The 13421-nt window shown below is 43.1% G+C and overlaps 1 protein-coding gene across 1 annotated transcript in view; it reads right to left on the bottom strand.

Annotated features, from left to right (window-relative positions):
* KIAA0513 (KIAA0513 ortholog) overlaps window positions 1-12960 on the bottom strand; it is a 28109-nt gene extending 15149 nt beyond the window's left edge. The window contains exons 1-8 of the mRNA XM_036752273.1: window positions 12480-12960; window positions 12090-12189; window positions 11786-11859; window positions 9619-9689; window positions 6760-6967; window positions 5286-5326; window positions 4132-4210; window positions 137-214 (exon numbers count right to left, since the gene is read on the bottom strand). Of these exons, the coding sequence (XP_036608168.1) occupies window positions 137-214; window positions 4132-4210; window positions 5286-5326; window positions 6760-6967; window positions 9619-9689; window positions 11786-11859; window positions 12090-12189; window positions 12480-12808 (980 nt within the window). The 5' untranslated portion in view covers window positions 12809-12960. The remainder of the gene's footprint in view (window positions 1-136; window positions 215-4131; window positions 4211-5285; window positions 5327-6759; window positions 6968-9618; window positions 9690-11785; window positions 11860-12089; window positions 12190-12479) is intronic.
* Window positions 12961-13421: the final 461 nt, after the last annotated feature.

Genomic DNA, 13421 nt, shown 5'->3' with positions numbered 1-13421 from the left:
TACAACACTCAGGGCAGTCTTCAGGACAGCAGACATGGAAGGTGGTAAGAAGGGGTGGTGGGAGGAGTGGTTCCCTTCCCCGGTCTCCCCACTTCCACAGAAGGATGAGGAGCCCATGGCCATCTTTAGCTCCTACCTGGTAGTAGGTGATCTCTTCCTTCTCTCACAGTGGACAGCATCAAAAAAAGCTGCATTCCAGAATCTCAGGGTGTGCCTAGAAGACACAAGAAACTTGTAAATGATCACTATCTCCCCATACCTGTGTAGTTTTCTGCAACATCAGAAACCGAGCTACAAATAAAATCCGAATGCCAGGTTAGGCCTCTAGGATCCTCCTCCTTAGAGCAATGCTATTCTGGGGTCTCAGCCCCAAAGCACCATCATTAATCAAGTATTTTTTAGATGCCTACTGTTTGCCAGGTGATGTGCTAGGTACTAGGCTTATAATTACAAGGAATGTAACAAGCTCTACTCAAAATAAGCTTACATTCATAGTAGGGAGATAACAAACATACCTCATAGGTGGTACCGTGTATAGAGTGCTACTAGGTCTGGAGTCAGGAAGACTGTAATGTTAATGGGATAATAAGATCTTCCCTGCCCATTAATAGGTCTCACATGGAGCCCATTTGGGAGGGACTTGCCTAAGGAGGAGCTTGCTTAGGGGGAGGTTTGCTTGTAGGAAGGCTTTCACACAAAGCTAATTAGGCATTGAGTCGTGAGGCTTGTGATGCCTTCTGGCTCTGAGCCTATTAACCAAAAGTACTCTGAGATGAGCTTTTGTTTTGGGGGTTCGCTTTTGAGAAGGACCTTCTAATTCCCTGGTTGAGACTCTGAGTAGCTGTATGTTCAGACCCCCGACTGCTCAGGTGTAAAGGTTCTTTCCATCCAGTGGTGTATGTAAAATGTATAGCAATATTGTTTTGGTTCAAGCAGTCAGAGCCCTGTGGTCTTTATGCTAATTTCTCTGCTTATATTTTCTCTGCCATTCAGGTGGTTGACTTTCCCCTCCCCCTCCCCCCCCCCCCCAACTAGTGAATGTAATTAAAAGTAGGATCGTTAACTCCTTTTTGAGCAGTCTTTCCTAGAAAAGCAGACTAAAGAACCTATGCTAGCAGGCCACCCCTGGGTATCTAGGGTGCTTGCTGTTACAAAGACCTGAGTTCAGATTTGGCCTCAGACACTTACTAGTTAGATGGGTGGTCCTGGGCAAGTCACCTAACTTCTGTTTGCCTCAGTTTCCTCACCCATAAAATGGGGATAATTATAGCACTTACCTCCTAGAGTTGATGTGAGATAATAATGATAATAATAATAAATAATAATATATAATATTATGTATAATATTATATATTATATATATATTATATAAATAAATAATAATAAATGAGATAATATTTGTAAAGGGCTGGGCACAGCCCCTAGCATAGTAGGCACTATATAAATGTTAGCTGTTATTTTTATTATATGCATACATATATACACATACAACATAAATGTAGAGTGAATAAATATAAATCTATACAAAATAGCAAAATATAAGGTAGTTTGGGAGGAGTACACAATAGTTAGCGAGTAGGGTGATGGATCAGGAACGGCTTAGTGCAGAAGATGGTGAGCTGGAGAGACCCCATGAAGCAGACATAGGGAGAGAATTTATTCCGAGCATGGGGGATAGTCAGCAGAAAGGCACAGAAATGGGAGATAGGAGTATCATGGAGGAGGAACAGAGAAAAGGTCATTTTTTTTTCAACAAGGACTAGGTATGAGACAGCAAAACAGAACTCTGAAAGTCATGGCTCCCACTTGCGGTCTAAAATCTTGTGGACAACAATGAAGGTAGAGTTGAGCCAATCTCTTGAAGCTGGAGCTTTTCAGTTGAGAGCAAAGCCTTCGCTCAAGTAGGTCTTTCAACAAACATTCTCTCTTCAAGGCCCAGTTCAAATCTCACGGCCTTTGCTTACTAACCACAATATACCATGTTAAAGCACTAAAGGAAAGATGCAGTCAACTAACATTTATTAAGCACCTTCTGTGTACTAGGAATTATGTTAAAAAGATATGAACCCTCATTTCCTCTTTGGAGCATCCAATGAGAATTCTAAGGGATCTGGATGTACATGGTATGGCAAACAGTGTTTCTAACTGCGTCTCTAACACTGGCTATGTGACCATGGGCAAATAATCTCTTAAACTCCCCAGAGGTTCAATTTCCTTTTCTGTAAAAGAGAGATCACTTTGCCTTACCCACATTGCAGCACTGAGGTACAAATGCTTTGCAAGCTCTAAAGAAAGGAAGCTATGAATTCTTAGCATTCTTCTCCAGTGCAGGGGGTCAAGACTTGATGATGGTGAGGAAAAGTTCAGTCCATTCGCCAAGATGGGGACACAGGTCAGATGCTGAGGCAGCCAGCTCCCTGAGCCGGAGGCAGAGGCTTACGCTCAGATTCAGAGCCAAAGGGACCTTGGAGGCCATCCAGGCTAATTGTCCATTTACCAATGATTTTACCAACTAAGACCCTGAGAGGTTAAGTAATTGACTAGAGGCCACACAGGTTCTAAGTGGCAGATCAAGAGCCTCTGACTCCTAAAACAGTTTCCCCCTTGGGAACACTAGAAATAGGATCCTGGGAGGGACCTATGATGTGGGCAGTTAAAAGACTCCGTGTGGGGGAAGGGGTTATTCCCAAAGAAACCAAAGCAGGATGAATAAATTGAAAAAAAAAAAAAAAAAGCTTGAGATACTGAAGCCTGGCATATCCCCCCTCCCCCACACCTTTTTTCTCTACTTATCCAAGGACTACTCAATCACTAAAGTTTGGCTCAAGCCCCCACGCTAGGCCTTTGCTAACCAGCCCAGCCCAAAGGATCTCTCCCCACTCCGAACTCATTCAATCCTTACCACCTACCTCCATGCCATCTACCCAACTAGACTATAAGCTACTTGGAGGACCACGTCTGAGACTTCTTTGTGCTTTTAGATCCTAGCATAGTGCCTTTCTTGGAGTCAATAATAGATTTCTGGCAAAGATGAATAAACTCAGTTCAAGGAGAGGTTGGGCACCAGAGGCTTGGCCATTAGGTGATATTTTGTTGTTGTTTTAACAATGATGGAGAGGAGGATCAGGATTAATTGATAGAAAGGACCTTAAAAGTCACCTAGTCCATTCCCATCCAACAGGAGGAAACTGAGGCCTAGAAGGAAGAAGTTTAAGCTCGAATAGGTAGGACGTGATAGCGCTGGGATATGGACCCAGGTCTACTGAATCTAAACCCACATTACAATCTGCTGTGATGGAACATCCGTAGGATAAAGTCACGGATCCTTGAAATGGTGATGTACTGAACTAGTGAGTTCAAATAAGGCAAAGATACTGTCTCCAGAAGGATGAACAGCATTTCTTCCGATGATTCATTTCCTTCATAGAATTATAGGGACTTCTTAAGCAAGGGACTTCATCTAGTCCAACTCCCTCATTTTACTGACGAGGAAACTGAGGTACAGAGAAGTTAAGTGATTTATACATGGTCATACAACTATTGAACCCAGGTCATTTTACTCCATGATTTTTCTACTGTACCACACTCCCTCTAGCCATCAATCTTTCCCTCAAGTATTTTTTTTTGTTTTTTGGGGGGCAGGGCAATTGGGGTTAAGTGACTTGCCCAAGGTCACACCACTAGTACATGTGTCAAGTGTCTGAGGCCAGATTTAAACTCAGGTCCTCCTGACTCCAGGGCCGGTGCTCTACTCACTGTGCCACCTACCTGCCCCTCCCTCAAGTATTTCTGCAGCATTTTCTATATGCAAGGCACTAGTGATAGATAACAAGACACAAACAAAAATAAAAAGTAACTTCTCTCCAAAAGCTTACCAGGTAATACAACATATAAAGCAGATTATAGATATAATTTGAAAAAGGAGAGAACATGAAGGCCTGAGAGGAGGTGGGGGGTGTGTGAATGGAGAGCTTCCCATAGGAAGTGGCACCTTCTGAAGGAAGGTAAGAATTCTTAAACCTGGGAGTGCACTGCAGGCATGAGTAGCAGCCTGTACAACAGTGTGCTGCTGAGAGATAGCACCTCCTTTCAATACCAGGCTGTATGGAAAAGTAGCCAGCCAATGCTTACCAGATAGGCTGCTGCTTCAGGTGAGTATACAGATAGATCTTCTCCCCTTTCTTCTCTTCATCTGGGCTGTACACTGTCACTGTAGGATCAGATAAAGTAATCCTAAGTATGGGCTCTTATCATTTTATGATGTTGGTAATGGAGCTCTACCATGACACCTTCCCCTACACCATTAGAAGAGGGAAATCTTCAGCCACAACCAGGATCACCCATCTACACCTTAAGCTGTCTATCTGATGACATTCTCTTCTGCCATAGATGACAATGATACTACTAACCCATTGCCATTGCCAGCAAGGCATCCATATGAAGGAGTTTTCCCAAGAAAAACGATGGACTGGGTTGATCTAACCATACTCTTTCCATTACCCTCTCTGTGTCCAGTGATACATGGAGTTGGCAAAGACGATTTAAAATTCAAAACTATGGCCACTAAGTAGCAAAAGAGTAAGATCTTACATGCTATCTCTAAGGACTAACTTTGATAGACTTGACTCCTCTCACCAATGCAAGGTTCAAAGACAGCTCCAAAAGACTCATGATGGAAAAAGCTATGCACATCCAGAGAAGGAATTATGGAGTTTTCATGCAGATTGAGGCAAACTTTTTGCTCTCTCTCTCTCCTTTTTTCCCTTTTTTTAAATTTGGTTTTGTTTCTCCTTTTTCATGATTCATTCCATTGGTTATAATTCTTCATTACAACTGGATTGTTATATAAATAAGTACAATGTGAAGGTATATATAGAACCTAGATTGGATTACAGTGGGAGGGAGAGAAAATTTGGAACCCTGTGGAACCTGTGGAACTGAGGGTTGTAAACTAAAAATAAAAAATTAAATTAAAATTAAAAATAAAGAGTAAGATCTTATCAAAAACAGGGTAAAAGGATTATGTAAACCCTCCAACGCTCTCTGGCTTTTCTACCGAAACTTCCCCTCCAGGAAAGAGCCAAGAGGGGCCTCAGCATCAAAGTGTCCATCACCTAATAATAGCTCAAATTTACATAATGCCTTAAATATTTTTCACATATTATATAATTTAATATATTATGGCATCAAATATAAGCAACAGGGAACTACTTGCCTTTGCCTGCCTCTGCCCTGGCCTCTGTGATACTAAGAAAGAGAGTTTACAGAAGCAGGGGACTTCTTACCAGTCTTCTGCTGCTTTTCCTTTGGTTTATCTTCATCTTCCCTAAGGAAAAAGAAACCACAGTGACCATCAACTTCAAAAAGAGCCAGCCTGCTCCAAAAGATTAAACTTCCTAGTGCTACCATTTTCTCCAATTCTTGAAAATCTCAATTGGTCAGTCTAAGTCATTGGATCCCCAAGAGTTTGAACCATTAGTAAGTAGTGAGAAGGAAGCCACGGGCTAAGATGCTTTTGGCATCAATAATCTTTCCTACTAATGCACTGGCAGCCCTGTGAGGGAGGGCTTATATCAGTTACATCTCCAGCTTCTAATGTACTCCCTGGGAGTCATAAGCACATCTCCTAAAAAAGTTCTCTCAAAGTGGATTATGTATTACTGAATTACCTCAGCGGTGATTCAGCCCACACCATCATAGATCACAGATTTAGAGCTGGACGGGACTTTGGTGGCCATCTAGCCCAAAACATCGGAGATTATAGATTTAGAGGTGGAAGGGATAGCATAAGCCATCTCATTTTACAGATGAGAACACTGAAGCCCAGTGAGCTAAAGAGATTTGTTGAAGGTCATTAAAGGGCTGTCTTATGAAAGTGGGATTTGCCTCAGAGGAATATAGGATCATAGATTGGAGCTGGAAGGGACTCTAGAGGCCATACAATCTAATCCCCTCATTTTACAGATGAAATTGAGGCTCAGAGTAATTAAGTGACTTGCCCAGGGTCACACAGCTGGTAAGCATCTGAGGCAGAATTTGAACTCAGGTCTTCCTGACTCCATATCTAAGGTTCTAGCCACTGAGTCACCTAAATGCCATATTTGGATTTATTCTTTTCGTCTCTAGAATGCCTATGAAATAGAACTATGGATACCAGATTTGGAAGGTTGCAAGGAGGCAGGTTAGACAATCTAACAATTAGAACAATCCTCAAATTGGCATGGGTTACTGTGATGCGTCACTGGGGCATGACTTCCAACAGAATCTGTATGCCCCCTTGTCTGTTCAGGAATGGCTGGGACTAAGTTCCTTCTGAACTTATTTCCAGTTCTGTGATTCTGAGAATATTTGCAGCAGAGATTCTTAACCTTGGGTCTTTGAACTTTTGTTCCTAAAAAATATTTTGATAACCATTTCAACATGTTTGGTTTCCTTTGTCATCCTAAAAATATTCTCCTGAAAAGGGAGGGGTCCGGGTGGCCAAAAAGGGTCTGTGACCCACACCAAGGTTAAAACCCCTGAGTTAGAGGGACAGGACATTTGTTACGTCTAGAAACGAGGTTTGCCAAGAGCAGGTACTGGAGACCACCAAGATCTGATGAGGATTCGTCCTGTCAGGCTGCGGATCAAGAACAAAGCATCCCACTGCTCTCCTCCGCATTGCAGACAAGGAGCAAACAGCATCTTCTCTGAGGTTTGAAAAACCCACGTGAGTTCTCTAAATAAAGCCCACAAACAGAAAACTCGGGCAGTACGTACTCATTTTTCTTGGTCAGCGGTCCCTTCAGCTTGGTTTCCAAGCCTCCAAAGAAGCCTTTCACGTTTTCCGTTTTTGCGGACGTGTTCTTCAGGAGACGCTCTGCGATGTCCTTCTTTTCTGCTAGCCAGCTGTTAGCGGACTTCAGGTAGGAGTCAATGCTGCCTGCAGGTTTCTCCTTGGACTCTAGGGGCAGCATGTGAGGTTTACCTACCAAAAAAGAAAAAAAAAACCTTAAAAAAAAACCTTTACAGGTGCTCATTCTACCTAATAGAATCCACAAATGCAAGAGGAAGAATTGAAAAACCATCCCAGTTTCTTTCATTTTACAAATGTTTCCATAAGATTATAGCTTTGGGTAGCAGGAAGACTCTTTCCCAAATCCTGCTGGCTAGAGAAGCAGGAGCAGTGAGACCAGAAGGGTTTAGAGCTGGACAGTACCCTTGTCCTGCCTGCTCATTTCTCAGGGGCAGCCCCTGAAGCCCAGAAAGGAGGAATGATTTGCTCAGGGTCGCCCAGCTGGTGGTAAGCCACAGAAATGGGACACGGATCCGGGTTCCAATTGATTCCAAATAAAGAGACCTATGCACCATATAAAACGCAGGCATAGAATTAAATGTTAGGCCTTAGAGAATCATAAGATTGGGGGTGGAAGGAACTGTAGAGCTCATTCAGATTCAAGCCCCATCATCTTACTATTCTATCCTATGACCACAAAGCAGGGACCTCCATTCCATGGGACATGCAAGGACAACCCTTGATGTCCTGGAATTGGCCTTAGACTCCACTTACTAGACTATTCCAAGAAGAGATAGGCTTGGGGAAGGTCACACATTTGTGGCAAGGGGGACATTTTTTCACTGCCTAAGCAAGGGGACCTCATATTTTCATACCCTATAGTGAGTGGGTCTCCCCTCCTCCTTTGCCTGCTTCCCAGCAGATAATCTGAAAGACTTATTTCACAGAAAAGGCATGTAACTCCCATTGGTTTCCTTTCTTATAACCCTGAAATGTCATTAGTTTCCCTTAAAAAAAAAACCAAAAACCTCAAAGATGTGTTTCCCTTCTCTGGACAATCAACTCTTTCTACATACCTATCTCCCTCCCCTCCCCTTCTACCCACCCCAGGAAATCAATGATAATGAGAAAGATCATATGTACTATGCACTAGTCACAGTAATCTTCTTTATGGCACCAAAAAAATGGAAACAAAGTAGGCCACTATCTCAGTTGGGGAGTGGCTGAACAAATCATAGTCTATAAATACAATGAAATATTATTGTGCCATTAAAGGGAGTATGAGGCGTCTAGAGAAGTGTAGGAAATACTATTTAAAATAATTCAGAGCAAAGAAAGGAGAATCAAGGGACCAATGTACACGATAACTATAATAATGTAAAGGAAAACAACGGTGACATGCTGATGATTCAGAGTAGTTGCATCGGGCAGTCTCGATTTCAGCAGAGAGGTTGAGAACCTAAGGGTAAGGCATAAGCTGCCAGATGTGATTACTTTGGTGGCTAGGTTTTGCTTAAATTCATTTTTTTTAAATTAGGGAAGATTCAGTGGATTCTTCATTCCTTTCTAGGCTATATTCCTGACTTCCTCTACCATGCCCCAGTTCTTCATCCTGCCATAGACTTTACCATTGGAAGTACCTACCGTGCTCCAGCCTCTGGTTTTGTATTGCTTCTCCCAGAATCTCCATTTAAAAAATCTACCCAGATCAACCATGTCTTCAGTCTTCTCCAGGATGCACTCCCACTCCCAGCCTTCTCTAACCCTGCCTGGTAGCTTCATCTTCTCCTTACCCTCCCCTTCCCAAATTTTGCCCTCCTCCCACTACAATCTAAGTTCCTTAAGGGTGAGAATCGTCTTTCTTTCTGCTTGTACTTGTATCCCCAGTGTTTAGCACCATGACTGGCTTTCTTTACAGGGACTGAGTCTTAGCTAAGGATCCTGCACACAGTGGATATTTGGGAAGAATTTGTTGTTTCAGGTGATGGGCAATGAACCCCAACTGAATAATCGCCCACCATACTTCCACTGCAGCCAACAATTCAAGCAGTGACAAATGGTGGGACCCAATTTGGGGCTCAGAGATGATGAGATCTGGCAACACAAATTCACAGTTAGCCCAAATCTCCATATTGGAGAATGACCTAGAGCTAAATATTATGGTTATTGTATCTCTACCACATCCTTATAATAAATTGTAAACTCCTTGAAGGCAGGAACCACATCTTATTTATTTTTGCATTCACCTCAAAGGAAGCATTTAGCCTGAGGCCTTGTACTTGGTGAGTGTTCAACAAGTGTGTAACAAACAAATGCATCACTCGATCAGAATTATCAAACCTGAAGGGACTTTAATGATCATCTAATCCAAATTTCTATTTGATGGATGAGAAGCATGAGGCCGAGACTAGAAGCAACTTATCCAACATCATCCTGTGGATTAGATAACCCAGGACTAGAACCCACATCTCCTGACTGTCAAATATTCTACAGCTATGAAAACAGGTCTTTTGGGCAGCAGTGAGTACAGTAGAAAGAATGGATTGAATCCGGAGGTCAAGGTCCCAATCTGATTTTAGATGTGACCTTGGAGAAGTCCTTTAACATTCTAGTAGAATGTAAGCCCCTGTGGGCAGGGATTTATATATATATATATATATATATACACACACATATGTGTGTGTATAAAGTTCCTTGCACACCAATACATGCTTAATGTTGCTTGAATTGGAGAGAAAGAAATCATGTGCACTGAAGTCATCATTGAGCTCCAAATTTACAAGGCTTAGAAGGACTCTCAATAATTGTTCAAATCTCAGAGAAAACAAAACCCGGTAACTTACCAATGTGGTAGTATGTGAAACACATGGTCATTAGATTCTTCGCTGGTCCAAAGTCATCCATCTGATGACACCTAAAAGGAGAAAAATGGAGATTGGTCAGTGAATTTCTAGGCTACTTTACCTTAATTGGGGAAGCCCACAGCCCTCTGAAACATGCTTCTGTTAACCCTCAAAGAGATTCTTTTAGAAAGCAGGCTCAGAAAAAATCTCTTTGCCACAATTAGGTGACTTGTTCAAGGTTACACACAGATAAGATTCAGGATTCCATTCTTGCCAGCACAGAGGACCGTCTCCAGAATACCTTTATATAATCACAAGGATAGAAGAAGGTTCTGATCTAGTGCACCTTCCTCATTTCAGGAATGCAGAACACTATAGCCCTGAGAAAAAATGACTTGCCCAAGGTCACATGGGTGGCAAGTAAGAGAAGCAGGCTCTGAACCCAAGAGTTGGCATGATATAGTGAACAAGACACTAAACTTGGAATCAGGAAGACCCAGGTTCAAATTCTACCTCAGACGTTGACTGGCCATGAGATCTCAGGCAAATCATTTAACTTGTCTTTGCCTCATTTTCTCCAGTTGTAAAATATGGAAGTTGGAGGAGATGCTCTAAGGTCCCTTGCAGGTCTAAATTGATGATCTCATGTTCCTACAACTGCTATGTTAAACAGAGCTAAAAGGAATGTCAGAGGTTCAATATAAATAGCTTCATTTTACTAGTGAAGAAGGTGAAGCCCAGAAAGGGTGAGTACTTGCCCAAAGGTCACATAGCTAGTTAATTGCTGAGATGGGACTAGAACCCAAATCTCTTAATTTCCAAGCTCTCCTTTCCACACACCCTCCTCCCCTAAACCATTTGACAAAAGCCTGTTGGGGTCAAAGCCTCCTGCAGAGGCTAATTGATACTGGTGGAGAAAGATTTAGGCCTATCTGAGGTCACCAAATAACACTTCCAATGCATCCATTTGCTGGAAGGCTGGGCGGGTACCTCGTATAAAGCCCTTCACAACAGGAAATTGAGACAAATTCTAGGTCTTGGCTCAGGAAGAATGCAGCCCAACTGCATGTAATCACTACTTAGCGTGAGTGCTTCTCATAGAAGAATTTACTCACACCCCAGCTGTTTCTACCCTGTGATTTCCACTGTCAGGTACAGATTTCTCATTCTGCCACAGAGAAATTCTGATCTTGCCATTCTGTTCAGGTGAATCTAGATGGATCAGAACAGTTAGCATTCAGTTGTGAACCCGTTAGGGGTTTTCTTGGCAGAGATACTGCAGAGGTTTGTCATTTCCTTCTCCAGATCATTTTACAGATGAGGAATCTGAGGTTAAATTTCTCGCCCAGTGTCACACAGCTAGTACATAGTGGAGGCCAGATTTGAACTCACAAAGATGAGTGTTCCTGACTCCAGGCCTTCAGAACAACTGAACTATTGTTGGGGGAATGAAGAGTTTATGATGAGCTGTTTCATGGGCTTTATACCCCACCTACTTCCAAATAGGGAGTTAAATTGGAGCTATTAGAAGAATTAAGGTAGTCTGTGCCTAGTAAACAAGAAAAAATACATAAAACACACACATACAAACCACAGCTGAAATTGTGAAAGCTTCCTAGCTTAGGACAGGACTTCAAATTGAGGACAATTTGTGAAATAGTGAGAAAGAGGAATGCCCCACCAGAGTTCCTGATTTTGTCCTATATTTACATTTTTCCCAGAGATTTATTTTGGGACATGAATAGAGAATAGCAGTACTTTCAGTACCATATGAGTACTGCTGTTTAGTACTTGGTGTCCCAAAAGGCTGTAACGCAGTTTTATGCCTTAAGAGCACTAAAAAAAAAGGCACCCAGACTTTTGGGACATGCTGTAATTTATCAGAAAATTCTCCTTTTCTCATCCGGTATAACTTATAAGTTACCACCACCATCTTTGCAGTTGAGCCTAACAGTGGCAATGACCCACTTTGAGTGAAAGAACCAGGACTAGAATCTGTGCCCCCAGATTCCCTTTGTAGGGCTCTTTACCCTTGACCTCCAGCTGCATGTCAATAATAACCAGCAGCCTCCTGGAAGCTGCCCCTCCTGAGTTTTCACGTAACACAGACCAGAGAGAGTAGCAGAGGGAAGAGGCACTGGCCGAGATCACCAGCTGCCCGACTTACTCAAACAGCACCACCGCAAAGGACTGCACCAGACGGTAGAAAGTCGCTTCTGAGACACACTTGGAATTGCAGCGCTGTCCAGGAAAAAGGCCAGAGAGAGGTACGGAAAGATCAGTGTCCTCATGGTAACCAGAGGGCCAGGCTGCTGAGCAGCTTGCCTTAAAAGATCATTGTGAGAAGATCTCCAGCAATAGCGGCCCACAGGCTCTCTCGTACTGGTGTGGGGCAGTCACACTAAGCCCAGTGATCCTGGCAGCCTGGCCCCCTGCATCCATCCCTTCCTTCCCCTACCTCTGATCCTTACCTGTGCACTCACATAGCGTGCAAACCACTCCCGACCTTTCCCATTTTCACTGCTGCAGAACTCTCCAAACTTGGCTTTCTCTTCTTGGTCCAAGTCTTCCCTGGAAGGAGAAAAGGCAGATAATCAAGGTTGGTCTTCTAACCCTCCCTACAAGAAGGAGGATCTCACAAACCCTGGATCCCAAGTTGTGCTACCTTGAAATTTCATTGTGCAATCTTACCCCGCAAAACCCAAAAGAATACAAGAGTGTTCTGTCTCAGTTTACAAAGGGATAGAGAAATGGAGTAGTTGCAGTGACATGGGGAGTTAGGAGCAGCACCAGGACTCCACCCCAGAATTACGGCCCTTAATCCAGAATTCTACACAGTCCCATAATATTTATCTTCTTACCTTCCAGAGAAGATCTTTTCAACATAGTTCCGCATAAATTCCCGGAGCCCCACTGCCTCGTCATCCTTGGCCGACTCTGTACTCTGGTTGGAAGAGAAGGACTCATTGGATGAGGAGCGGTGATAATGGTCCCAGGTGGGGTGAGTTGGGGACTCCCCCATATCGTTCTCACTATCCGCCGACTCTGTGGTGTCACTCTCTGATGCCCCGTCACCAAGGGAGCTGCTTCCATCCCGAGGTTTTGAAGGGGGTGACTCGGAGGGGGCCAGGGTGGATGGCTCGCTGTCAAAGTCAATCAGAGAGGCCACAGCAGCGTCAGGGGCTTCCATGGCTCAGGCAGGATGCTGAGAGGGCAACGGATGAGTAATTGGATTTGTCAGTGGGGAGGGGACAATGACCATCAATGAGGAAGTCGAGGGTACCAGAATCACCAGGAATATGCTGGCTACAAAGCGCAAGACCCCCAGGATATCATCATGTTGTCCTAAGGCATCTAGAAGAAGAACACATAAATATACAAATCAAAACCATCGCCATCACTACCAGTAATCCTTGCTTGACAGAAATTCCAGAATTCCAAGTTAAAAATTCACTCTAAGGAAAAGCAATCCTGGACATACAGAATCTGAGGGTATCATAACACCATTCTCAGTTGTACATGTTATGGTAAAACTCTAGGATTCCAGATTTTTCTAAGTGCACTCTTTGGATGTGCTAACCTCCTCTGATGGGGACTCAGTCACAGGAACAAACCATTGGGTTGAACATGGAGTGGCATAGATGTGCATGGTACGCTAGGTAAAGACAACTCTGAAGAACTGAGTTTGAACTCTGGCCATAGTATTTTCTAGCTGTGTGACCTTGGGAAATTCACTTGACTTCTCTAAAGATCAGTTCCATCATTTATAAAAAGATAACAATCACTACCTTCCTCATAAGGAT

This window comes from Trichosurus vulpecula, chromosome 3, assembly GCF_011100635.1.
Source record: "Trichosurus vulpecula isolate mTriVul1 chromosome 3, mTriVul1.pri, whole genome shotgun sequence".
NCBI lineage: Eukaryota > Metazoa > Chordata > Mammalia > Diprotodontia > Phalangeridae > Trichosurus > Trichosurus vulpecula.
Note: the sequence above shows the minus strand (reverse complement) of the source record. Positions and strands in the feature narration are given on the sequence as shown.